This window comes from Prionailurus viverrinus, chromosome B2, assembly GCF_022837055.1.
Source record: "Prionailurus viverrinus isolate Anna chromosome B2, UM_Priviv_1.0, whole genome shotgun sequence".
Classification (NCBI taxonomy): domain Eukaryota; kingdom Metazoa; phylum Chordata; class Mammalia; order Carnivora; family Felidae; genus Prionailurus; species Prionailurus viverrinus.
The window spans coordinates 95,041,224-95,066,763 of NC_062565.1; the positions used below are offsets into that span (position 1 = coordinate 95,041,224).

The window sequence follows — 25,540 nt, forward strand, 5'->3', positions numbered from 1 at the left end:
CCCCCATCATAGAGATAGAGCAGTAACCTAAATCTCAAGAAATAATCTACTTCAAATCTGTGTGTGTGTGTGTGTGTGTGTGTGTGTGTGTGTGTGCGTGCGCACACATGTGTACAATGTAGATGTTGTAGTACCTCATAGGGTTTGGGGGAGGATTAAATTATATATTTGAAACCTGTTGCACAGTGTCTCTGGAACATAGTAAGATTTTAGTGAATTGAACCTCATTATTATTTCTATTGTTATTTTAATTCTGTTAACAGTATGTTCAATCCTACTCTGTATAGATCATTTTATTTTTAGCATGAGTTAGAGGTACCTGGGTGGCTCAGTCGGTTAAGTGCCAGACTTCGGCTCAGATCATGATCTCACAGTTTGTGAGTTCGGGCTCCGCATCCGGCTCTGAGCTGACAGCTCGGAGCCTGAAGCCTGCTTCGGATTCTGTGTGTGTGTCTCTCTCTCTGCCCCTCCCTTACTTGCACTCTGTCTCTCTTTCTCAAAAATAAATAAACATTTAAAAAATTTTAAAAAAACAAATGCTTATTTTTAGCATGAATTAAGGTAATTTAGGGGGATACTGGCTTCTGTATTTCAGAAGATACAAATAATTTTTTTTCTGGTGTTAAATATGTATTTGTTCCAGAAGAATCTTTTTAAAAATCACAAATCACCACTAACCACTACTTTTTATAATCTCAATGTTTTTACCCACTGTACTTAAGAAAAATATATAAAAATTAACCTTACTAAAATGTTTTATTGCTTAATTGGCTTATAGTCTTAACAGTCTAGATATAAGAATGAAATACAAAGAAACAGATTCATGTAAAGAACAGATGCTTTAATAGAGGTCAGAAAATGTGTGCTCTATAGAAAGGCCTTTCTGACTCTGTGATTCATCAAAGTTTTCTAACTCTCCTCTTGGTATGTTGGGGCAGATCCTGTGAAGTGAATAAACTATACCCAGTATAAGTTAAGAATGTGTGGACGCCTGTATCGAAACAAATTGGGCCTTCTGGAAGAAATCTGTGTCTCTTACCCTCAGGAGATACAGGGTGGGCAGATTGCTTCCAACAAAAGCTACATGCCTTTTCTTTAGCTCTCTTGAGTTCTTTGATGGCATTTCTCCTATCCACCTCCCTCCTACTGTCAGACTGGTATTGAGCAATCCCAGGTGTTTGGGTTGGTCAGCACACAGTTGGATTAGCTATCAAGTATTCAGTCGTATTAATATAGAAAACTGTAGATTTGAATGTCATTGGTATCATTTTCGGATTTTAGTTGGACTGTATCAGGATAAACAGTGACAAGCAATCTCTTCAGAGTCAATTATCCTTTCTCCAAGTTAGTTTCTGGAATTCTTTCTAATCTGTGACTTCTCTGGTCTCCCATTTGGAAATTGTATTGATCGTTTTCCACAGAATTCTTTTCCAGGGATTTGTATGTCCTCTTTTCTGCGTTCACCCCTTCTTCCTGCCCTATACCTTGCACTTTTTTTTCCACTCTATTCTTTCTCTCTCCTTGATACCACTGTACTTACTGTTGTTCAGTATTTGTTCCTGAGAAACTTACAGATCACTGTATCCTTATCTTTAATGCCCCTTCCAACCCCCCAAAATGTAGATTTATTTTTCCATATAAATTCTGTTAGTTAGTTAGTTTATTTAGGAGGAGAGAGCAGGGAAGGGGCAGAGAGAGAGGGAGAGCAAGAATCCCAAGCAGGCTTTGCACTGTCAGCACAGAGCCTGATGGGTCTTGATCTCAAACCATGAGATCATGACCTGCGCCAAAATCAAGAGTCAGACACTTAACCGACTGAACCACCCAGGCACCCCTCCATATAAAGTCTTATTAAATTAGCACTTTGAAATACTTAGAAGTGCCTAAGTTATATTTTTCAAATTTGCCTTTTAGGCAAAGCTGGCTCTATGTGTGTGGTGTCACCCCTCTGCCCAACTTTTTATCACTTTTGGGATCCAGGGGGAACATACGATTGGTGAATTATTTCATCTAAGGCATTGAGGTATCATTTAAAAATTAATGTCTATATTCTAATCTACTAGTTTTCAGTCGGATTCTGTTCTATAACCATTGTTACCATTATCATTTGAAAATATAATTAACTTATTCTGTGGTTAGATCCCAAAAATGAGAATTTTTCTAAGGGTCATAGCAGATCTAAATTCTGATTTTAGGGGCGCCTGGGTGGATCAGTTGGTTAAATGTCTGACTTCGGCTCAGGTCATGATCATGCGGTTCATGAGTTCAAGCCCCACATCGGGCTCTGTGCTGACGGCTCAGAGCCTGGAGCTTGCTTCGGATTCTGGGTCTCCCTCTCTCTCTGCCCCTCCCCCGCTTATACTCTCTCAAAAATAAGCAAAACATTTAAAAAAAATAAATAAATTCTGATTTCAGAATCAGAGTTCTAATTTTTATTTTGAAATCCTCACTACTTTGCATATGTTTTGATTAACTTATTAACTAATGTAGTTTTTTGAGCTTAATTTATTAAGATCCACCTAATGACTTATTTCATAATGTAATAAAATATTTGTAAAGCCCTAAAGGATTTCCTTTTATTTATTTTGCCATTGAATGTGCTTCTATCCTACTATATCTATTGTTGGCGTTCTCGTTTCATTTAAAATTTTTAATCTTATTTTGATAGTCTTTTAAAAAATTGGCTTCAATTTGATTGTTATTTTCCATCTTAAAAAGCATCTTAAGTAAGAGGTAATATTTGTAGAATGTGCTAGCTCAGTAGAATTAAAGTATTTATAATTTTATAAGAACTTGATAGTTTTAAGACTAATCTGAACATTTTTATTTTACTTTATGTTTAATATGTGAGAAAATGCCCAATGTGCCATTGGTTCATAGTTTTATAAAATACTTAACCATGAATGATTTTACTTTTTATGGTTGGCTATCAGAATGTATAATGAAGTGTGATTATAGTTTTCTTCATATATAGTCTTTTGCTTGTGGATCTAGGTCTTTATATTAAGCATGTAGCCATACAAGGGCACACATGCCATTTTCATTCTCACATCAAATGTAAAATTCATTCAAACTAACAAAAGCAAGCTGATTTGGAGAGGTGTGGACAGTGAACAAAGGAGACAAGTACCATGTAGAGCTTGTATGGAGAGTGTGGTGTGGTATCATTTGTGTGCTAAAAGGTAGCTGAACATTTCCATTTTGGTGTCAGTCCCTTGGGAAGGACGGGGTTTCATAATGGGGTGTGATCTGCCCTCTTAGTAAGAGTGATTGACATTGAATGATTAAATAGAAGAGGAGAATAAATACCACTCCTCCCCTTTTAAGACTAAGCACATATACACTGAATGCAAATCTTTTCAGTGTAGAAGACAGTCTGGCCTAATGATAGCACATACTGAAAAGCTAGGAGAGTGAATTAACTGAGCAGATCAAAATGCAAGGAAACCCAAATTATATAGTGTCCTTAAAAATAACTTTTAAAACCTGAAGGTAATGGTAAATGCACATACAGAATATGATGGAAGACCCCATTTGTAAAAGTGGAATCCTGACATTAGCTCTTGGTAAATGCATGGGCAGAATGGTTCCCTGAATTGGATAACACAGTGCATACCACAGTGACTGATGAAATTGATGTGTCCACAGGAAAGCATGTTCTATTACTGAAGGCTTTAACCTATTTTCTCCTCTTCCACAATGAGTTCCTGAGTGGATGTTATTCTCAAGGAAGTGCATTTAATTCAAAAGAAGATATTTAATAGAAGGGCAGATTTAATTTAATTTAAGAATTCACTTATCTGTAGAAAAGAGAATTCTGTGGGAAAACATTATTGTAAGTGATATGGTTATATATTTCAAAGATACCATTTTTAGTGTGTTATTTGGGGGACCTGAACTTCAGTCATTCATTGGTAATATTATTATTATTTAATTTTTCCATTATCTCTTAGAACACATGGCTAAAACAATTTGCATCTGGATCATAATATTTGTTTTATTAATTTATTATATTAAGGTGTATAATTGCACAAGAAATAATCAGAAAAAGTGGTTTCTTGGTTCTTCCCTTAAATTTTTGAAAATATGATGCACTCCTTTTCCCTGGGATACTTGTTAATTATTGCAAAGAATAAAAGCCCATCTTGTGAATCCATTATTCTAAAATCTGAAAGGTAATATTGGTAACTGAAGAAACAGTCCATAGTTATCTTAGTATTTGCCAGGTAAAAAACTAACCAAACAAAAAACACCCTCTGTGACTTGTCTCAGAAAATAGAATACTAGTGCTCAGTAGGTTAGTAGGAGCTTAGTTTGTCTTTGAAATATATGGTAGTATAAGTTGTTAAGCTTGCTCTCCTTTTGTTCCCCCCCCCACACACAATGTAATCAATTATAATTATTTTATTGTCAGTATAGTCTTAAGTTGATGCTCACAGTTACCACTTATTTGCTATCTTTTTAAAAAATTTTGTGACCTATTGTTTGTGCTTCATATTAAGAATTATGGGGTCATAAATGTATTTAAAAATAAATTTAAAATAGAAAGCTCTTAAAACATTTCATTTGGAGACAAAACAAGCAAATTCTATACTCAACAAGTGGATTAAAAACCTTTATAAATGTACAATATTATGTTCTTTATATTTTTTGAATGTAATATATTCAAAGAAAATCTGACGAAAGCTGAGCAAATATATGTCTCTCAAATAATGGACTTGTTCAGCTTTTAATTTTTTTAATGTTTATTTTTGAGAGAGAGACAATCTAAGTGTTTAGAAGCTTTCTTCTATAGCTTCTTCTGATTCAGATACTTACTATATTGCTCTAATATCACTTCATAATTTGCTAGCTATCACTCATCATAGACATCTGACTTCTTATATATCAGATTTCACCACATTACTTAATATGTACAAAGGAAAAAATTCTTCCAGTTCAGCTGGTTTCCACAGTCAACATAATTAACACCCAAAGAAATGTTAAACTAACAAAATTTAATTTGGTCTATAATTTTCTCAATTGCTGAGTGCATTGCAGTGCATATTATTATGTTAACAGCTTTATTTTTTAATGGACTTCTTTTTAAAGCTAGCTGGTCATTTTTTGTTGACCATTGGCTGCCCTCTAGTGGACTACAACTGTTCTTTTAAAATGACCTCTCAAACCTAAAAAAAAAAAAAGTCATTTCTGTATGGAAGTGTGACTAGTCTTTCATGTTTTAGTACTCTTGTTTTTCATTGACTATTATGCTTAGCACAATTAGCTTTATAACTTTGTTAGAGCATTTTGCCAAAGACAGTCTTGAAAGCAACTGGCATTAAAAATAGCCATTCCATACTCATTAATAAGGACATGTTAAAAGAGGCTGATCTCATTGATAGTGTATTTTGGCATTTTTAAAAACTGTACAATGTGTTTTATGACCCGTGCTCCCTGCTTCTAAGACGTTTTCCTTGTTCTTGTTGCAGATGCTACAACTGTGGCGGCCTTGATCATCATGCTAAGGAATGTAGTCTACCTCCTCAGCCAAAGAAGTGCCATTACTGTCAGAGCATCACGCACATGGTGGCCAACTGCCCACATAAAACTGTTGCGCAGCCGCCTGCCAGTTCTCAGGGAAGACAGGAAGCAGAATCACAGCCATGCACTTCGACTTTTCCTCGAGAGCTGGGGGGAGGGCATGGCTGCACGTCGCCGCCGTTTCCTCAGGAGGCGAGGTTCGAGATAGCAGAATGGCCAGGCAGGTCATCTCAAGAAACTTCCCTGGCGAAGTCCTCTGCAGTGCCGGAAGAACCAAGCAAAAAGGGGCCTTCCGTTCAAAAAAGAAAAAAGACATAACCCTCCTTCTGAAATGTTACCGATTTCTTTCCCCAGTTGGGAAGTCTACCTCATGCAAGTACAGGGGAACAGTATTTCACAGCAGCAGCTGATTTGGGATTTTTAACTACTGTTGAGGAACTGTGAATTTTTTTAAACAGACAAATCACTCTAAGCAAATTACATTTGAGCAGGGTGTCATGTTTTATGTGACTCAGAGAATGAAATACTATGTATATCTATATGTGCATGTGTGAGAGGGAGAGAGCCTGAGTCCGTATGTGTGTGTGTGTAGGAGGATTTTCTGTAGGAATGTAGACATATATATAAAGCGGGTTCGTCTTTATATATGTGTGTATAGAGATACAAGCACACACCCTCCCTCACAGAATTGGACATCCCCAAGAATTGCAAACCCATATGAAGCATTTTAGATGGTTTCAGAGATAATCCCTGGAGATTTTTCTTCAAATACCACTCCCTTTATATTACATGAAAATAAACACATGACTGTTACCTTTTGTGTGAACCAAAGGCTACTTCAGATCTCAGAGCTGCCAATCATATGGTACTAAAAGTTTTAAGTCATCAGTTCTCCCAAGTATGGGATTGCCTCTCTTTCCTGATGTCTATAGAGGGTCTCCCCTACCCCAACGCCCTTTGAAGGCAGTACCTTAACTCCATATGCCTCCGACTGCCATAAAGCTCTTTTGAATCTGGGATCCATAACTCCAGAAAAGACAATGAATGTGTAATTACTGTGCCGATATTTCGATGTTTTTAATTCATGTGTTTTGACTGTAAATTAGATGCCTACTAAGAAAAATGAAGGGGGAGGGCAATGTACAAATGTAGTGACTTGATTGTTTTCCATGATGTTTTGATACCAGCTTATTATCATCTTTCACATGTCGTGAAGTTTTTAAGGGATTGTGGCAACAGCAGCTTCCCTTGACGGAGTCAGTCCGAACCATCGCGTCGAACAGGGGGGCCTCCTTGTTTACTACTGAAGACCTTGGAGGAAAACTCCAGTCGTGCGGTGTTGGTGTGTTTTTTTTTGGTTGTTTTTTTTTTTTTTTTTGGTGGCTTTTTTTATTCCCCCTAGAGAGTTATCTAACTTGTCTCTAAAACCAGACAGCACAGGTAAGAATATAATCCTGGGGTTGAGAACGAAAAGTAAGTGGATGTTCACAATTGCCCACTACGGTTGCCCTACAGCAGCGTGGGGTGGCAGACAACTAGAGTGGCGTTCCTGGGGCGGAGTGCGGAGCCTCTCCTAGGGAGAGCTGCAAGGATTTTCACACGGTGGCATTGATTTTACGGAGGTTCCCTCCATTGCTCATGCTGGAGTCACCTGCACGGCGGGTTCAGGGCGGACGTTCAGGAATGGGGATAGAGACACTTCTCAGGTTGGTCCCCAGTTAGGTTATTAATAAACTGGCTGGGGACCAGTCCTAGTATCAGTCCCTTTAGGTTTCAGTCATTAAAAAAAAATGTTGGTGTCCTCCTGGTTCTATATGTTATGGCTAACTTTCTGAAACATCTACAAGAAGGTACCAATTCATTATAATGCTTTAACATGGGCAATAAACAACGTTTTGTGTGAGCCTGTTGGTGTAAGCTCAGATAATCAAAAAAAGAGAATAGCATGAGTCCATTGAGACCTGTTCTGCTGAGCAGCTCTGCCCCCTCCCCAACCTATCCTGGCCTGGGGGATGTAGGCATTTCCTGCTGCTTCAGCAAGCCAGCATCAGGAGAAAATGCCACAGGCTGGGTTGACGGTCCTTTATAGCTCAGCTTGAATTCCATGACAGTGTTTGTGAGATTCTCCGTGGTTTATATGTCCGTGTGCTGTGATGCAAAGCTTACCTTTGACGATATTGAATGTGGTATATAGCTGTAGAGAAGTACTTCCTTGCCTTATGTGAGGATTGTAAGCTTATTTAAATTATGTAGACAAATCAAAGTGGCATTGCTTAATTTTTAGCAGGCATAATAAGCAGGTTAACAGGAAGAATGCAAAACATGATAAGTCACTTTGAAAATTCAAACCAAAGTTCCTTGACCTTATAGAAATAGGAAATTATGGACTTGAGAATTGGACATTCCCTGTTTACATATAAAAAGTTCAGAGCTGAGATCAAGATTTAAAAAAAAAGCATTTTATAACTGGACCTTATGGGTGCAATTTAAAGTCATTTTAAGCATCTTACCAGACTGAACTAAGAGCACATACCAAACCTATCTTATGGTTAAAAGCTGGGGTTTATTTTTTATATAAAAATATTATCATTATTACATAACATACTCAGGACAAAGAACTTTGCTCAGGGAACATACCATATAATGTTGTTGTTGTTTCTTTACAGAATGGTCTACAGTCCTGCTTACTCAAAACAAACCAAATAACTTAGACCTTTATATAAGTATTATGTACTGATGCTAGTAATAACTACCTCTGAGTTTGACATAGATCAAAATTTTCAAATATCAGATATCAGCTCTCCTATTTTTATTTCCCATGCTCTAAAGCAGAATTCCAAACTCCTTGCATATGTGAATATCACTGATGTGAGCACAGTGTCCATTCACATGGGTGAAATACTCTGTTTACAGCAAAAGGCTACCTCATAGTTGATGCATAGCACACCTTTATGCTGCTCCAGCCTTACAGTGGCTGATAATTCTCTGGTACAGAACCTTTTAATCTGTGTTATAGATAGAATTCACAACTACATGTTTTTGACAAACACTTGTGAATAATGAAGCATCTCATTTAGTTATTAGCAACGTCTCCGGGCATTTCCTTGAAGTTATCATGTATTTAATTTAAAGACTTATGGGCACCCTTCCACTTAAGCAAAAATACAGAAAACACAGAAGCAATCTTGGACATAGCTGCTTTGCCCAGAGGTCGGGGTGGGAAGGGGTAGCAGGAGGAGAGGTTGGTGTATGAGTGTATTCATGCTGGGCAAAAGTGTAAAGGATGCCAATCTCCATTTTTGTGTCTGTGCTGCCCTAAGGCCAAGCTTATTTCAGCATTACTGTCCTAGGCACATAACAAACTAGCACTGGCTTGCCAAGGAGTGAACATAGAGTAAACGTGCAATGCCATTTCTAGCTACTGAGGAGAAGGGTCTGTGTGAAGCATCAGTTTACAGGGGTTACTAGTAGGTTGAGCAGGAGGACTGTAACTTAGTTGCCCCTTGACCTCACCCCCATGTCAACACAATTGTAATTCCTAAGAAAGATGCACTTACCAGTCTCTTAGCCCTGGGAGCTATTCATTGCTACATGGCAGATTATAGTAGAAACCTTTTTATACTTGCATTTCTAGTCTTTACTGGAAGACTTTGGATGTATTTTTACAACTGAAAAATTTTAAAAGATTTTTACCTGCTTATAACTTGGAAGTCTGGCGTGCAATGTAGGGAAAAAGATCAAGAAACATCAAAGTATTTAACATCGTTCCATCTACAAACATAGGATTTTTAATGCCAATATTTTGAAATATTCTGGCTCAGTTTTGTTTTGCACCAGTGTGGCCCCAAGTTACTGCTAGTTGTATTTAGTTTGTGAATAGAAGCCCATAAGTGTTAATAGACTTTGTAACATTCACTGTAAGATGAATTATACAGGACATGGGAAATCTCATTAAGTCTTAAAGTTAATTTAAATTAATTTATCTGTTTTCTCTAAGAAATGTTTATCATAAAATATATATGTGTATTTCCCCTTTGGTTATACAGTTTGGGAAAGTGTGTACAAGTGCAACTGACTTTAATTTCCTAGATGTCCTAATGAGATTTATTTGTTTTAGAAAAGAACAACTCGTGAAGAGCGTCAAGTTCTGTCTTAACCTAGCTGTCAGCAGCCTCTTTTAAGATGTGGTGGTTGTGTGATCTGTGTCATAGATGTTCAGTTAGAGTGTGAGAGGTTGACCTATGAATCGTTTTTAAATTTTTTATTTGGAACAAAGCTGCGAAGTTATGGTAAAGTACTGTACTGTGAGAAACTATTATGCTATTTAATACATCTGTGGCTTAACACTTGTGAGTGTCACCAGCTTGAAAATGATGGTGTTGACTACCTCTTGAATTACTTAGTGTCTGTCAACCACTGGCACCCACCACCAAGCTGGCTTTAATTAGTATGTGTTGCTTTTTGGTATTAACAACTCTAACCATCCTAGAGACCAAAGTGAACACTGATTTCTGTATGTCTTTAATATGGTGTTTTACCTAGTGTTTTTAACTTATCATGTGTAGTATTTAGATTACCTCATTGTCCATTTTGGCTCATGTTGTTTACAAGTGAAAATAACAAACACTTGAACTATGTGTGTTTAAAGGACAAAAAAGGAGTAGATGTTTGGAATGGCATTTCACTCGTGTAATCATCTTGATGGACTAGAATACTGTTTGCCTTTCTGCAGACCACGGACTTTATATTCTCATTTCATGCCTGATGTCTTATTCTGTCAATTATGGATATTTTAAGGTTTAAAAATTACTTGATTAAAAAATAAAACATATAACATTGGCATTTATGATGAGTTTGGGAGATTTTTCATGATTTGTATGATCATTCAATTAAAAGAATGGATAAAAGGCCAGTTAACTAGTGTTTACACCAACCTGAACATAAATAGCTTTAACTTATCTTCAGATATCGGTGATTATAGAAATGGAACTTATGACAATACAGGTGGTGAATAAATTCAGTCTAAACGAATGAAGAGAGGTAGGTCCTGTCATCATAAGGAATCCTCCTGTGTTAGCGAACATGGGTGATGCAGGCTTGTGAGTCAAGATACATACTTCATGTGGTCGTGAAAAGTGGTCTAAAAAAACAAAAATGCTCAAACCCTTGGAGAAACCATCTTAGACTTTTTCCTCAATAAGTTTAAAGTATTTAAAGAAGACAATCAAAGCCAGGTTATACCAGGACCAAGTATCTAAAATGTGAATGCAGATTATCAAACTATGTATGTAGTATTGGCACATTATGAAAACAATTTGATAAAACTATTGTGTTCTATAAATTGACCCCGTCTGACAATTAAACTCATTTTCATTTCCGTTCTACACCTGGATGCTTCACTTTTTCTTTCTTTGTGTGTGTGGGGGGGGGGGTCCTACTATGACTCTTTTTTCCCCCCCTATGGTAATAAAACACATAATTTACCATCTTAATCATTTTTTTTTAACATTTATTATCAAGAGACAGAGCAGGAACAGGAGAGGGGCAGAGAGAGGGGAAGACACAGACTCCGAAGCAGGCTCCAGACTCTGAGCTGTCAGCACAGAGCCCGATGCGGGGTTTGAACCCACAAACCATGAAATCATTGCCCAGAGCCAAAGTCAGACGCTAAACCGACTGAGCCACCCAGGCGCCCCCCATCTTAACCATTTTTTTTTTTATTTTTTTTAACGTTTATTTATTTCGGAGACAGAGGGAGACAGAGCATGAACGGGGGAGGGGCAGAGAGAGAGGGAGACACAGAATCAGAAGCAGGCTCCAGGCTCTGAGCCATCAGCCCAGAGCCCGACGCGGGGCTCGAACTCACGGACTGCGAGATCGTGACCTGAGCTGAAGTCGGACGCTTAACCGACTGAGCCACCCAGGCACCCCTCTTAACCATTTTTAAATATCCAGTTCAGCAGTGTTATTTCACCTTGTTGGTGCAGCAGTGATTTCAGGATGTGAGGGTCTCTATCATGAATGTTCATGCGAGAGTGATTGTATAAATGTGTCGTTGGTAATTATTTACTTTCATGGGTAATTCTTATTTACAAGTGAATCTTTGCTACAAAAGTAGAGTTATACTTTACCATAAAGAATATGGAGAGCCTTGAAAGATAATTAAAATAGTACATAATCCCACCACCTGGAAATAACCATGAATATTTTTTCTTAATTTTCTTCTGATTTCTTTCCAATAAAAAATACAAAGGTTTTTAAAATAAAATTAGGAGGGGCGCCTGGGTGGCGCAGTGGGTTAAGCGTCCGACTTCAGCCAGGTCACGATCTCGCGGTCTGCGAGTTCGAGCCCCGCGTCAGGCTCTGGGCTGATGGCTCAGAGCCTGGAGCCTGTTTCCGATTCTGTGTCTCCCTCTCTGCCCCTCCCCCGTTCATGCTCTATCTCTCTCTGTCCCCAAAATAAATAAACGTTGAAAAAAAAAATTTAAAAAAAAAATAAATAAATAAAAAGAGAAACAAACAAAAAAACCAAAACAATTTTATGAATGCATCATAGGTCAACCGAAGCACCCAGGAACCTTTCAGACATCCAGCTTTGAAAGAAAGGAAAAGCACAGGCAGCGAGCACCCCATTTAGCCTCAGCGTTTCCCCCCAGGGCACCTCCAGCTACCTGAGGTGCCAGAGAATAATAAAAACCCAAAAGGAAGTGGCCGTCTTTCTGAGCTGAGGAAACAAATTCAGGACTGTCAAAACAGAAAATGGAGAGGCAAATCCCAGAGAGGAGGGATCACAAAGAAGCGATCTTTCTATAGAGTCTTTTCAAGTCATTGAGTAAAAAAGACTCCACAGAAAACCACAGCTGAGATCAAGGCCACAACTAGGAGGAGGCAAGAGGTGCCCAGAGTAAAATTTAAAGAGGTTCTTATGATAGAGTGTTACCTAGCCCTAAGCACCTCCCTTGTCTCACCCTAGTCCAGCCCCTGGCTGGGAAGCTAATGAAGTTAAAGGTGTTCTCACCAACTAGTGCTAGAGAAAGATTGAATTTCAAGCCTCGTAAATGGGCTTTGGTAAACACCTAGGCTTGGTGTCCGGATTTCAGAAGGGCTAACCCCTAGGAATAATGGTCATGTCCTAAGAGTACAGTTCCTACAATAGGGAAAGGGCAAAATTGAAGTAGACCAGCCCTAACAAAGCCTAAAATTAACCCTGCATGGACCAAGGTGACAGTTGGTACATCACCTACCTACCAAAAGAAAACAACCCTCCTTGGAAGAAGATAGCATCCAGAGCCTCTACAGATTTTCATCTAGAAAGTCTAACTTGCAATTAAAAAGTATGAAGCATGCAAATAAACAGGACCATTTGGCTAGAAACAGGAAAACAACAGACATCAAAACACACAGGTAATTCGGCGACTGCAAGTATACAGGGACTTTAAAAATAACTGGTAAATAGAGAAGATAAAAAGTCAAACAGATTTTAGAACCAAAAATTATAGTAACTGAAAATAAGAATTCAACAGATGGGTGTAACAAGTTGAAAGCAACAGGACAAACGAAGACAAGTCAATAGAAAGAATCCAGATTTATGAACAGAGAAATTGTAATGGGGCAATATAGGTGAAACCCAATTACAGTGCTCTTTAAAAAAAATAGCAACACAGTTGATACCATTTCTTTTAAATGGAAATGAAGAGGACAATAAATGCAATGCAGCAACTAGGAAAGGTAAAAATTAAGAATTTTTCAAGATAGGGGCACCTGCCTGGGTGGCTTAGTTGGTTGAGTGTCCCACTTTGGCTAACGTCATGATCTCGTGGTTCATGAGTTGGAGCCCCACGTTGGGCTCTCTGCTGTCAGTATGGAGCCCGCTTCAGATCCTCTGTCCCCTCTCTCTCTCTGCCCCTCCCCTGCCTGTGCTCTCTTTCTCAAAAATAAAAACAAATATCTAACAAAGAATTTTTCAAGATAAAAAATAGGCTTTTTTGTTTACTGTCTTATTTTATAATGGGGAAATTGACAATATAGCAGAAATAATGAATGTGGAAAATCTACAGGTGTTGACAAAATTATTACAAAGTTGTTTCCTTAACAAAATTATTACAATGTTACACAGCCTTGCCTTCCAACTTTCTCGCTAAAATGGTAGCTAGAAGACCTGTTGGACTTCTGCTCTTTGTTTTTATCCTTGAAGGTGGATATCTTTCACACCTCATTGTGGGTTTGAAACCTAGTGAATCTGATAATAAAACAGAGAGGCGGAAAGACAAGATAGACTGATTCTAATACCAGGGAAAAGCAGCTCTTTGCCTTCATACCTTAATAGCATCTTCTCATGATCTGTCATTTACCCTTAAGGATACCAAGTGCACATTTGAAGGCAGAGGGAATCCCATGAGGAGAGAGATGGAAGCTTCCAGAAGATAGCCTAAGAATGGAACTACTTTCATGAAGGAACATGGGGGACAGGAGTTCTCACCATTTCTTTTGGTTGCCATTTTGAAGGGCTCTAGATTTTAGGGAGGGGGGAGCACAAAGATAATTTTGGTATGACAATAGAGCTCCCTAAACCATCATTGAGAAGCTTGGGCTTCAGGCGATCTGAATATTTATAAATGGTTAGCAACACACGAGCACTTCATGCTGGAACACCCACGTGCTGGTTTTGGAGAAGCCTGGTTCACTACATTTGTCCTCTCCAGGAAGTTACTGGGGAAAAGAATATAGTGCTTCACTGATAGGACACTGACAAAATATAGGGAGTCCAGTATGCTTCCTTTTCTTTTTTGTAATAAAGAACCAATGTAAGGTCCATTCAGAACAATAGAAGGTCCCAGAATCAATCGTAGGCTTTCCTTATGTATACACAGAATTCTACATTTGTACTACCTACCCGTTTTTGCATCTTATACAAGCTGTTCCTATTACAGTCTATCATTTTGTGATAGATTCTGGTCCTGTTTTCTTGTTATTTTCATGAAATTGATTTTTTTTCCTCTCAAAAACTATGGGTTCTCTTGTCTGCTTTACTTACTAGAAACAACTGAAATTTAAACGAAAACCTTTTCCTGCTATTCATACAATTTCTGTCATCTTCAATTTAGAAATTAGCATATGTCACCCTTTATAATCCCCCCACCCACCCAACACACACACACACACACACACACACACACTTTCTGAAGTGGTTTCAAGTCCCTGGAAAATAGTCAATATTTCTGAGGTTGTGTGTTTCTTAAAATATCCACTTTAAAAGTTTCTTATCTGGGATACATGTGTGTACTTTGTTTCTAAAATTAATCAACATTTTTGGGGGCACCTGGATGGCTCATTTGGTTGAGTGCCTTGATTTCAGCTCTGGACATGATCCCAGGGTTATACCAACTCCAGCCTTGGGGGTTTTGCTAAGACCCTAAATGACATAGTTAATTTTGCTCTTTTGTCAAGAAAACTGGACTCCCACCTAAGTATGATGGCAGCCGCAATGCTGCAAAGCCAGTAAAAGCAAAGACAGCTTAAGAATCAAACCATGTTTACATTTGAATTGGTTCAAATAGATGTATTATTGATATGTGGTCTTTCTAATCATGTTTTCTTCTAGAAGTGTGCCCTCACTATTAGCATGTCAGATAGTTCAAGTTCTATTTATCACTTGTTTCACTTAGATAACCATGTCCCATATTCAGGTCGTTGCAGTGATCTCTCTACATTGGCTCTTCAAATTCTCTTATTTCTTCGTGAAAGTAATTCTGTGCAAATAATTTACATCAGCTAGCCCAGATATAAATTTAGCTACTCCTGTGGTAAAGTTGCTTTTGCCACTCACCCAAAGCAATCCATTTAAAACAACATAATCTAATTGTGATCATAATATACTTTCTCAAGGTAGAATATTTGGAAAATACAAAGGAGGGGCTGAAATATGAGGAACTGTTGAAGCATTCTGGAGGTGTCCCACAGGCCTCTCTGTTCCCCTATGTTGGCATTTTCTTTTTGTTTATAAATACTGTACAACATTTATAAACTGATGAAACATATCAGATTTCTGGGGAAAATTTAACATAGAACCAAGTGGTTGGAAGACACCCCAGAATATCATTTGGCCCCATATTCTGTCCTCATCTAAAATTACAACAGATTATCCCAAGTAGTTTAGTCCCAAAATCTGCCTAAGATTCCACATACTCCATTAGATCCCATCACAGTGTCTAATGTTCCCACACAAACCCAACCCTACCCAAAAACAAAACAGAACAAGCAATAATAAACTGTGGGCCAAGATCTAATTATTTAAGAAATCTCATTTGAAAGTGCAATGTTAACAACCTACAGTGTGGGGCACCTAGGTGGCTCGGTCAATCAAGCGTTTGACTCTTGATTTCCACTCATGTCATGATCTCACCGTTCATGAGATCCATGTCAATGCATCAGGCTCTGCGTTGACAGCATGGAACCTGCTTGGGATTCTCTCTCTCCCTCTCTCTCTGCCCCTCCTTCAGTCGCTCACTGTTTCTCAAAATAAATAATAATAAACATTAAAAAAAACCCTATAGTGCTTCTTCTTCTTCTCCTCCTCCTTCTTTTTTAGAGGCAGAGAAAATGCAAGCTGGAGAGAAGGGCAGAAGGAGAGAGAGAAAGAATCTCAAGCAGGCTCAGTGTTGAAGTGGACTCGAGGCTTTCAATCTCACAACTGTGGGATCATGACCTGAGCCAAAATCAAGAGTCTGATGCTCAAGTGACTGAGCTACCCAGATGCCCCATACAGTGCTTCTTCTTAATTAAAAATTATTTTTTAATGAAGCACTATGCCAACTAAAATTTTCACTAGGGTGTAAAAGATAACCCACACAACTCAGCACAATCTAAACAGCATGTCCTAATGAAGTCCATGGTACAATGGGTCTGTGGAAGTGTAAAGGATGAAAGTCGAACTTTAAGAAACCACAGAACTGTATGCAGTTCAATGATTCTGTGATTAAAGACCAACCATGATGCATGTCAGTTGCTTCACACTACCACCAGAGGGCACTCTTAACTAGCTTTCTGAAACAGTTTTACATTGCTTCATAGCAATTACTGGATTTCTCAATATTTCATATGATTGATAAACTTACCTAGGAAAATTTCTCCCAGGAAAAATATGCAGTTGTAAGCGATGAACTTATGGGCTTTTATGCAGAAGACAAAGCCTGCCAATGTAGAGTTCGTGATGATGAAGGTATATTGATACTGGTAACTTGTCTAGGACAAAATCTTTTAAGCATTTCTAGGCCCTTTTGTCATAAGAAATTTCAAAACTGTAAGCACACATACTGCATTAAACATACATGCTATATTACTAACCCATAAGTTCCTCCCCACCTTCCAAGCTATAAGAAATACAAGACTTCTAAAATTTTTAGTTAGGATTTTATTCCTTAAAACTTGGATGTTGTTCTTCTGAGACATTTTAACAGGTCTGTTCCCCCATTATCTGAGAAGAAACTTATCTTGTTATAATGCTCACATGATCACACTCAGGTGTTCTGGGTTTTGGATTTGAATATTTGCACCTAGAAGCAAGGACAAATTAGATACAAGTTCCAAGAGAATTTCCAGGTATATTTTAGTGAAGAGATAGTTCCTCTTAAGCTTCCACGTATGTGTCACTGGTTAATATAATAATAGCTTTCATTTTTATAGTGCTTTATAGTTTCCACAGTGCTTTAAGTATTGGGTTCTGACAAAGCCATTCTAAGGTAAAGATTGCAGATACTACTATTCCTATATTGCAAGGGAGTAAATGCTCAGATCACATGATCAGGCTTGGAGCTAGAAGAAACACCTCAGAATTCAAAGCGTTCTCTCATCCTGCACATCAGAACCAGGCAGGAAGCTTCCCTGTGACTCTGTTATTATTCAGGAAGCTACAGGGAGCCAAAGAAAGTGACCAAGGGAGCTTAACGGAGCAAAATCACACAACAACAGTAGTCAAAGGGTACAAAGTGCCAGTTATAAAATAAATAAGTCCTGAAGGTGTAATGTACAACATGGTGAGTGTAGTTAATGATATGTGCTGTTATTTGTAAGTTGCTAATAGGGTCAATCTTTTTTTTTTTTTAAGTGTATTTATTTATTTATTTTGAGAGAGAGGGAGAGGGGTCAGCGGCAGAGAGAGAGGGAGAGAATCCCATGCAGGCCTGCACTGTCATTTTATACCCTGATGCGGGGCTCAAACCCATGAACCATGAGATCATGACCTGAACCAAAGTCGGCCCCTTAACTGACTGAGCCACCCAGGTACTCTTAAGAGGGTCAGTCTTAAAAGGTCTCATTATAAGAAAATAAATGTGTAGCTGTGTGTGAAAAAAAAGAATAAGTGTTTTAAAAATGAAGGTTTGATATACACAGAAAAAATAAAACGACCCACCATTCAGACTGCCTACATTTGCTTTGGTCTGAATGTCTCCATCTATGCCACCCACATCTACCATTCATTCCTGAAACCACAAACTAGCCACTGCTACTCCTTTATGTTTGCTAAAGCAGAAAGCCAGACCAGGAAAGCGTTTGCCTACAATATCTGGACCAGCCTGCAGCTATACCCAAATCACCTGCGACGCCTGGACCTTCCTCCAAACTGGAGATTCTCCCATTTACTGCCCACTGAGTCATCTGCAGAGCTTTTGAGAACGCCCAGAGGAATTACATCAGAATCTCCGATGCCAATGTGCAGCAGGGTTAAGAACCACTATTCTGGCTATACTGAGTACCTAAGAGCTCCTGGAGTATTCAAACTGGTTCCCTAAGCGATTTTTTAAATAAAAGATTGAAAACTATTGGTCTAGAGGGGGGAAAAACAGGTTGTGTTTTACTGGAAGCCATTGGGTTGTGAATGAGAATACTTGGATTTTAGTTTTTCTTGGGCTCAATTTTCCTAGGCATAGTCTCCTTATCTGCTAATAAAAGATTTGTACTAGTTAAGGGGACATCTAAGTGTGGTTGTCATAATGGCAGCATCCACACCATCGGGGAACTTGCTAGAAATGTAGCCTTCTGGGCCTTTCCCTAGATGGGAGCCAAACACTGGTTTGATTGGTGGGGCCTTTAAGGAGACTCCGGATGGCTCTGGTGCCCGCTCAAGTGTGAGAACTTCTGGTTTAGTTGAAATGTACCTACTCTATCTGCTCTGAAATTCTACAGTTCTGTCCCCTTTGGGGGAAAATCTCAATCACCACCATCCAAGAAGGGCTAAGAAGGGGTTTTTCAGCAAGCTGCCAGCTTTGATAAGAACTTTCAAGAACCCCTTTCAATAGTATAAAAGAAAACATTAAATGCTTGCTGATGAAAGGGCCCAACACAGTTGTGGGCATGGATAATGCTACCATGATTTCAACCAACACAGCATTTGTGAATGACAGGGCAGGGATGGGACTGCCCTGGATAGGAAGGACACCCAGATGGTCAGGCTGCTGCTGAGACGTTGCCTAACCCCCCAAATCATCCCAACCAGAAAAAGAGTCCTAACTCAGCTGGATGATGCAGGACATATGTAGCAAGGAGATACCACGTCAGCCTTTAAGGAGGACACACACTTGAAATTATGGACAACAGAGCTAGAAGAGTCCTCACCTGGTTTAGCCTCATTTTACAGATGAAACTGAGATCCAAATAGGTGACGTGACCTGCCCAATGTCCCAGCAATCAAACGGCAACAGGAATAGAAGTCTCCTGAGCATTTGAGGACTCTTCCTTCTCTCTCTCTGGGGTCTATATAAACTTCTTTCCACTCTTCCTATTGTCAAACTTGGCCATACTGTGTTTCACGCATATCCATCCCACCCGCTCACAGTTCTTCGATGGTCACCATGGAGAGACGAACAAGATCATTAGTTCAAAATAATGTGTTAAGTGGGGGTGTCTGGGTGACTCAGTCAGTTAAGCGTCTCATTCAGCTCAGGTCATGATCTCATGGTTCGTGAGTTTGAGCCCCACATTGGGTTCCGTGCTGATAGCACATGAGCTTGTGTGGGATTCTCTCTCCTTCTGTCTCTGCCCCTCCCCTGGTCATGCTCTCCTCTCTCTCTCTCTCTCTCTCTAAGTAATAAAATAAACTTAAAAAACTAACATGGTAAGCGTGGACACAGCTCAACATATTCTTCCTTCTCTTGGAGTAGAACCTCATGGAGAGCACCATTTAACCTCACACTGGTGTCTTCCACCTACAACCCACCATAGAGAGGTGCCTACAACCTTCTTCCCCTGCCTACTGTTTTCTAGGGCTACTTTCTCAAGTCCGGATGGACTCTTCTCTTGCCCCAGCCAAATGTGTCCAGGAAGACTGCAGCCTGTGAATGCTGGGCTCTCGGGCGTTCATTATTTCTGCTGTAAGCAGAAGGGGCCATGGTAACTGTTCTCTGCCCTGCTTGTCCCTCAGGTCCTGCTGGCACTGACCCCTGGCTCTGTGGTTGCCAAGATTCCAGAAACCTTAAGGATTAGACTTGACAACCAAAGGAAAGAAGGAAAAGGGAGGAGAACATTTACTGAGCACCAACTACCTGCTGGGGAAAGGTCTAGTGTACATGTGAAGACAGGGCAGACTTAAAAAGCTTGACAACTTGCGTAAGATCACATGGTCAGAGACAATGTTCAGAACTGCTTTTGTCTGACTTCAAATCCACGTCCAAGGAGAAAGTGCACCACTCGGGCCAGTGCTTTCGAGCTCCTTTGAGCTAAGAGGGAGGTTGAGGTGACAACAGAGATAAGAAATCTGTTTGGCATAACATGTAACTAAGACCCACATTTTCACATAAAGGATAGATTTTTTCCTTAGGATAGATTATTTTGAAGGTCAATATCGGTTTTTTAAATTAATTTTATTTTTAATTTTTTACATGTATTTATTTTTGATGAGAGAGAGAGAGAGAGAGAGAAAACACAAGTGGGGGAGGGGCAGAGACAGAAGAAGACACAGAATCCAAAGCAGGCTCCAGGCTCTGAGCTGTCAGCACAGAGCCTGACACGGGCTCAAGCCCATGAACCGTGAGATCATGACCTAAGCCGAAGTCTGTGCTTAACCGAATGAGCCACACAGGTGCCCCCGGTTTATAATTTTTCTTAAAAAAATATGCTTCCTGTATAATGTACAAAAAAATGTAAAGTATTATAATTATTCTTACCAACAAAACATATCAGTACTAATAAGGAGAAGCATTAAAAGAGATCAGATGAGAATAACAAAAATAGTGAGAAGCACACTGAAAAAGTTTAGCTAGGGGCCCAAGGTAACAGAAGCCATTTTAAGAGAAATGAATTCAGAGCAGATGAGTATCTGGTAATTCTGTTTTATGTGCAGTGTGGCTGGCCCTTTGGAGATTAGAGCCTGAGGTTTGTCCCCTGCCTGAGCTCCTTCAAAGGCACTGTGTTCCCCCCAGTCAGCCTCTGCAAAAATGACATATTTATATGTAACTACTAACAGACGCGAGTCGGTCTATAAGTTTTCATCATCTGTGGGTGGATAGCAGGAAGTAAATGGCTATAATCATTTTCGCCTCAAGGCTGCCTTCCTTATAAGAACCGTTTTATAGTTGTGAGACTTCCATTTATCAGATGTGAGGTAGCATAGCTTGGTTCAAATCACATTTTGTTCTGTTGGCCTGTCACGCAAGGAGTCAGCATAAAATCCCAAGCCACAGTGTTTCTTCTCCGGAGAAGGCCCTGGAGCTAGCCCCGTGATGCAAGTCCTACAGTGTATCATGCAGCCAAGACAAGCAAATAGGGGAAGAAGCATAGAAAGCCTTAGCTAAAAGCAGAAGGAGGGGAATTTTCTCATGACAGGAGGAAGGAGGAGGCCAGGACAGCTTCAAGTCAGTAGGGATACCTTCGTCCCTAGTAAACAGCAAGGAAAGATTAATGTAGTGTCTAATCTCCAAGATCCAGGGGGGCAGTGACCAGGAGGACACCGATCTAGGCAATGTCGGCACTGTGAAAATGGCCCCAAAGTGCAATGAGAACAAGGCCTAGGAGTAGAGGCCTTGGAAAGACACTACTTTTCCTAGTTGTCAGGTGGAACTAGGAACGTGCCCAGGGCAAGCACATGTCCTTGGATCCTGCCTGCTCCCATGTCAGCTGTGGAGCCTTTCTATGGAGAGTGACAGTTTATCCCCAGGGCACTGCCCACGCAGGAATGGTGGTCATTTCGGGCGGACGAGCCAGTGTGTGCTGAGCTCGAAGAAGGGTGCAGAGTCACCGCCCTGGCTAGTGTGCAGGGGAGGAGGGATTGGACCTGGAAGGGCTTGGTGGCCCCACTAGGAATGCAGGCTTTTCTCTGCACACAAGGAGGCTCCATAAGAAAGTGCTCGTTTCTGTTTGCAAATTTTCAAGTTACTCTGATGGTTAACACAAAGATTGGCAAAAGTGAGGCCCCAGTCAGAGAAAGACATTGGGGCTCTAATGCAGGAGCCAGGGGACAGCCACAGAGGCCAGGTGTGGAGGCGCTCAGAGGATGGTGATGCTTGTTATTGTATTTAAACATAATAATAGGGGCGCCTGGGTGGCTCAGTCGGTTGAGCGTCTGACTTCGGTTCAGGTCATGATCTTGCGGTCCGTGAGTTTGAGCCCCACGTCAGGCCCTGTGCTGACAGCTCAGAGCCTGGAGCCTGCTTGGGATTCTGTGTCTCCCTCTCTCTCTGCCCCTTCCCCCCTCACACTCTGTCTCTCTCTCTGTCTCTCTCAAAAATAAGCATTAAAAATTTAAAAAATAAAAATAACAAAAACCTCATTACATGTTATTATAAACATTTTTCTTGAAAAACAGATATTTTACACAACAAAGCAAAACAAAAAAAAAACAAGAAGAGCATTGTTTTACACTTTTGCAAATCTCTTAAAAGTCTGACTTAATGGAACACAGAGCTGGATTTTCACACCTGCTTTTGCGTCATTTTGCTTCATTACATGAAGACAGTCTGGCCTCATGGAGGAGTATTTTAATATCCTTTAGAGATACTTGTGGATATTCTTGATACTCAAGAAGTGATCGTTTTTAAAAAATATTTATGTATTTTTGAGAGAAAAGGAGAGCACAAGGGAGGGAGGGACAGAGAGGGGGGAGGGACAGAGGATCTGAAGTGGGCTTTGCACCAACAGTTTCAGTGCTGATGGCAGCAAGCCCACTGCAGGGCTCGAACTTGTGAACTGTGACATCACGACCTGAGCCCAGGTCAGATGTTCAACCGACTGAGCCACCTAAGCACCCCAAAAAGTGACAGTTTCTTAAAGGTTAGTTGTAATACAGAATCTGAAACCGTACCAACGACCCCTTTCTGCTGTTACAGTGGTTGAGACTGCACTTGGAATGGATCTTATATCTACACGATATTTTGCAACATCCTGCATGGTCACTTAGAAAATATTGGTTTAAGGGCACCTGGGTGGCTGAGTTGGTTAAGCGCTTCACTTTGGCTCAGGTCGTGAGATCAAGGTTTGTGAGTTCGAGCCCTGCATCAGGCTCTCTGCAGTCAGCATGGAGCCTGCTTTGGATTATCTGTCTCCCTCTCTCTCTCTCTCTGCGCTGCCCCCTTGCTCTCGCTCTCTTTCTCAAAAATAAATAAACATTAAGAAGAAAAAGAAAATACTGGCTTAGTGAATTACACAGATTTCTAAATATTAATACATCTTTTCAAAATAGAAGATCAAAAAGTCCCATTCATCACACACACACACACACACACACACACCTTATCAGAAAAATCTTTATGTATTGGGAAGCTGTCAAGCTCACCGTGCTATCTTTGATTCAGAAATCTGTGTCTCCAGCCCAGACCCCTCCACTGAGTTCCAGACTGACTTAACCAACTACCTACTTGCTGAGGCCCCTCAAACTCAGCATGACAAAAGTATACTTAGTCCTTCTCTCAAACCCAGTGCCATGCTATGTCCCTAGATAGGGAATCACAGTAGCAACTGGAGGCATAGATCTTTAAGAAGCCCTCTCCCTCATCACATCTGCTCCCATAAATCCATACCCAAGGCCTGTCAAGTTTACCTCATGATGCGCTATACCCACATTTGTCCACAGGAAACCCCTAAGTGGACACAGGTGGAAACTCTTAGGTGCCACATCACAGACTTAGGAAAGGGAAAGTTGCCCCAAACTTAGCTCAGCAGAAGTTCGGGGCTCGGCACCTGACTTTAGGTTTAGGTGACGTGGCTTATTGAGCAGCAGAATTCATTCCTTTTATGGCAGTATAAGATGCCCCTTCCATTTGGATCTGGTCTTGGGGCTGATCAGGACAAGTTTTTGGGTGCCAAGGACCTACTACGAAGGGCCAAGAGATGGGCTCTCAAATTCCCATTCCAATTCCTAGGACAGACGAGGGAAGACAATGTAGGTTCTTTCAAGAATAGGATAACTGGTGGGGCACGTGGGTGGTTCAGTCAGTTAAGCGTTCAACTTCTCCTCAGATCATGATCTCACAGTTCGTGAGTTCGAGCCCTTTGTCGGGCTCTGTGCTGACAGCTGGGAGCCTGGAGCCTGTTTCGGAATATGTGTCTCCCTCTCTCTCTGTCCCTCCCCCAATCATGCTCTGTCTCTCTCTCAAAAATAAATAAATATTAAAGTAATAACAGTAAAAAAAAAACAGAATAAGAAGACTGGTCTCTCTTGCCCACCACACAATAGATCCAGGGGTGATTTTCTGCCTTCTTCATCTGACTCCTGTTGTTAAACCTTATGAAACTAGAAGAGAATGTTCAAATAAAGGGGAGGAAAATGTTAAAATCTGTATATCCCTATAGCAAAACTCTGAAGGCTTCTCAATTGCTGCATCTAGTCAACACTGTCATGCCACCTCTTTTTGTGGCCAAAGGGAGCCAAGATGGCAAAGCTTTGAAATTAAGTGGAACTGACCCAAGACCACCCCCTTTGTACATCTGCTCAGATTCCTAAACCAGAGCAAATCCCACGACCTGAAGGTAACTGAACCAATCCTCGCCCGTAGGCATGGAGTCAGAGCAAACCAACTACATGTAAGAGGAATGAAATAAAAAACATGCATATTTTCTAAGTAAGAAATTTATTTGATCAAATGACAATATATGAAGATATTTCAAACCAGAAGGCTCTATTCGGACAAAATGTAAATTGATTATAAAGTAAATGGCATCAATGTAAATGGCACCTAAAAACAGAAAGAGCGAGTTTCCTATAAACGTGTCTGTATAAAGTATTAATAAAATCCTCGTGTACTTTAAAAGTAGGTTGCAAGTATAACAGAATAACCTGTAAATAGTACTTAAAAGCAGGTTTTTAAAAGGACACAATATATCGTCACACACAAGGTATTTGGGGCTTCTATGAGAATCGAAGAAAGGCTGTCAGTGAGAAAACGTATGTATCATAACTGGAGCAAAACTGAAGCCGTGACCACACTGCAACCTTGAGTTCCCTACACAGTATTCTATCCTTTCAGGTCCTCGGGAATTTGAATTGAACAGGTGAGAATTTCTAATCACTCTGGTTGGGAATCATGAGAAATAGAAATTGGGAAACCAGGGTTGGAAAAAAAGGAAGGGAGGGGAAACTGAGGCATGGCAAGGTCAGAGGTTTCTGCAGAGAGGCTTTAGAAATGTCCAAAGAAATGGATAAAAGAAATAAATAACTGCGACCCCTTGAGGCTGCACTGTGGGGTCTGCTGGGAGGAAGGCACCGGGCAGGACGCGGGCATGCAGGGACTGACCTGCGTGCTGAGTGCTTGCTGGGCACTACCACACATGCACCGGCATCACAGTCTTCCCTGGAGGCTGGAGTCATTGCCTGGGTGCACCAGGGACAAGGCAGAATGTGTAGGTTACAACTCTCCCCGAAGACTTTTTCTGGCATCCAAGAAGCCCCATCTTTGGGGCCATGACAGGACCCAGAAGGCAGGAATTAGCAGCTCCGAGTTATAAAATCAGAAAAGCTTCAGACGTGTGGAAGGAGAGCCAAACATGAAGAAGGTGGCATCTGCCAGTGCGTGCGAATTAGCAGCAAAGCACA

At 40.2% G+C, this 25,540-nt stretch overlaps 1 protein-coding gene across 1 annotated transcript in view; it reads left to right on the forward strand.

The window, feature by feature from the left end:
• LIN28B (lin-28 homolog B) overlaps positions 1-5,841 on the forward strand; it is a 112,049-nt gene extending 106,208 nt beyond the window's left edge. Inside the window, exon 4 of the mRNA XM_047860208.1 lies at positions 5,472-5,841. Coding sequence (XP_047716164.1) covers positions 5,472-5,841 — 370 coding nt within the window. The remainder of the gene's footprint in view (positions 1-5,471) is intronic.
• Positions 5,842-25,540: the final 19,699 nt, after the last annotated feature.